Here is a 1,151-nt window from a genome sequence, read left to right on the forward strand (position 1 = left end):
GTTCCCACAGCTCCACGTGTGGCCGCTTCACTGGACAGAACCGTGGCCCGTTGTCCACAGTAGCACAGCGAAGTGGGCTCAGCCCTGTCCCTCACACTCACGCCCAGTGACCCCGAGCCACACCCCTGCCGAGCATCCGTAAGGCCTCAGGGCAGCCAGGCAGGCCCCACGCCCTGTCCCCCGTGCCCCGCCTCCTGGGGTACACCATGCCACCCCACGGGATGGTACACCATGCCACCCCTGCTGCATGCAGCCCGAGGGGGCGGCGGGGCCCTGGCACCCACCTCCATGGCGGCGTTGACGGCGGTGTCGGAGCCCAGGCTGAAGTCGGTGCCCGGCACGTTATTGCTGATGGTGGCTGGGACGACGCACATGACGATGCACAGCTCCTCGTAGCGGCCCCGCGCCTCCGCCAGCTGCAGCACCCCCTCGTAGGCCTGCGGGTGGGGCGCCGGGCCCCGAGAGGCGGGGCTGCTGGGAGGGGAAGGCATGGCCCACCCGGAGCTCTGCGGTCCCATGGGCCGGGCAGGAGGCCACCCCCCGCCCAGACCCCTCCGCCTTCCCCACAAGCACCCGGTCGCCAGCTTCGCCGTGAGCTGCGAAACCCTCAGGAGAAGGTGAACCCCTCCCAACGCCAACGCCACTGTCCCCAGGGCACGCGGGGTCTCCGGAGGGGCCTGGGCAGAGGGTGCTGCTTTCAGGCCCCGTGTGGCCTCACCTCGAAGCCCCCGATGACCAGCAGGGCGTGGATGTTGTAGCTGCGTATGTTTTCCACAATGTTCTCCATGTAGCCCTTGGGCAGAGTCCTGCAGTGGGAGACAGTCGGACGAACACTCGGCGTCTGCACAGACTGAGGCCGGCAGGACACACGTCCACGCTGCACCTGACCTGCCCCCGACCTCAGGGCGCAGGCCCTGTGGGGCTACAATTCTTGGTTAGAGGCAGAAGCAGAAGCTCGAGGCCCCGGGCGTGTGGGGTTTGCCGTGGGGGCATGGCCTGGCACCCACTCACCACCCTCGCCGGCCACTGGCCAGGTGACCGTGGGCGTGGGGCCGCAGAGCAGTCCTTCCCACCCAGGTGACCGCAGGCGAGCGCTCGGCCAGCAAGCCCCAGGCCGCAGGCTCCGGGGCTGGTTTCCCCTGGCGGCTCTT

At 69.4% G+C, this 1,151-nt stretch overlaps 1 protein-coding gene across 1 annotated transcript in view; it reads right to left on the minus strand.

Moving 5' to 3' along the window:
• Positions 1 to 1,151, minus strand: part of PFKL (phosphofructokinase, liver type) — a gene marked incomplete at its 5' end in the record, with an annotated part of 22,755 nt that overhangs the window by 6,120 nt on the left and 15,484 nt on the right. Inside the window, 2 exon segments of the mRNA XM_023521132.1 lie at positions 285 to 437; positions 719 to 922. Coding sequence (XP_023376900.1) covers positions 285 to 437; positions 719 to 922 — 357 coding nt within the window.

The sequence above is a fragment of the Pteropus vampyrus genome, unplaced genomic scaffold (genome assembly GCF_000151845.1).
Source record: "Pteropus vampyrus isolate Shadow unplaced genomic scaffold, Pvam_2.0 Scaffold296, whole genome shotgun sequence".
NCBI classification, from domain to species: domain Eukaryota; kingdom Metazoa; phylum Chordata; class Mammalia; order Chiroptera; family Pteropodidae; genus Pteropus; species Pteropus vampyrus.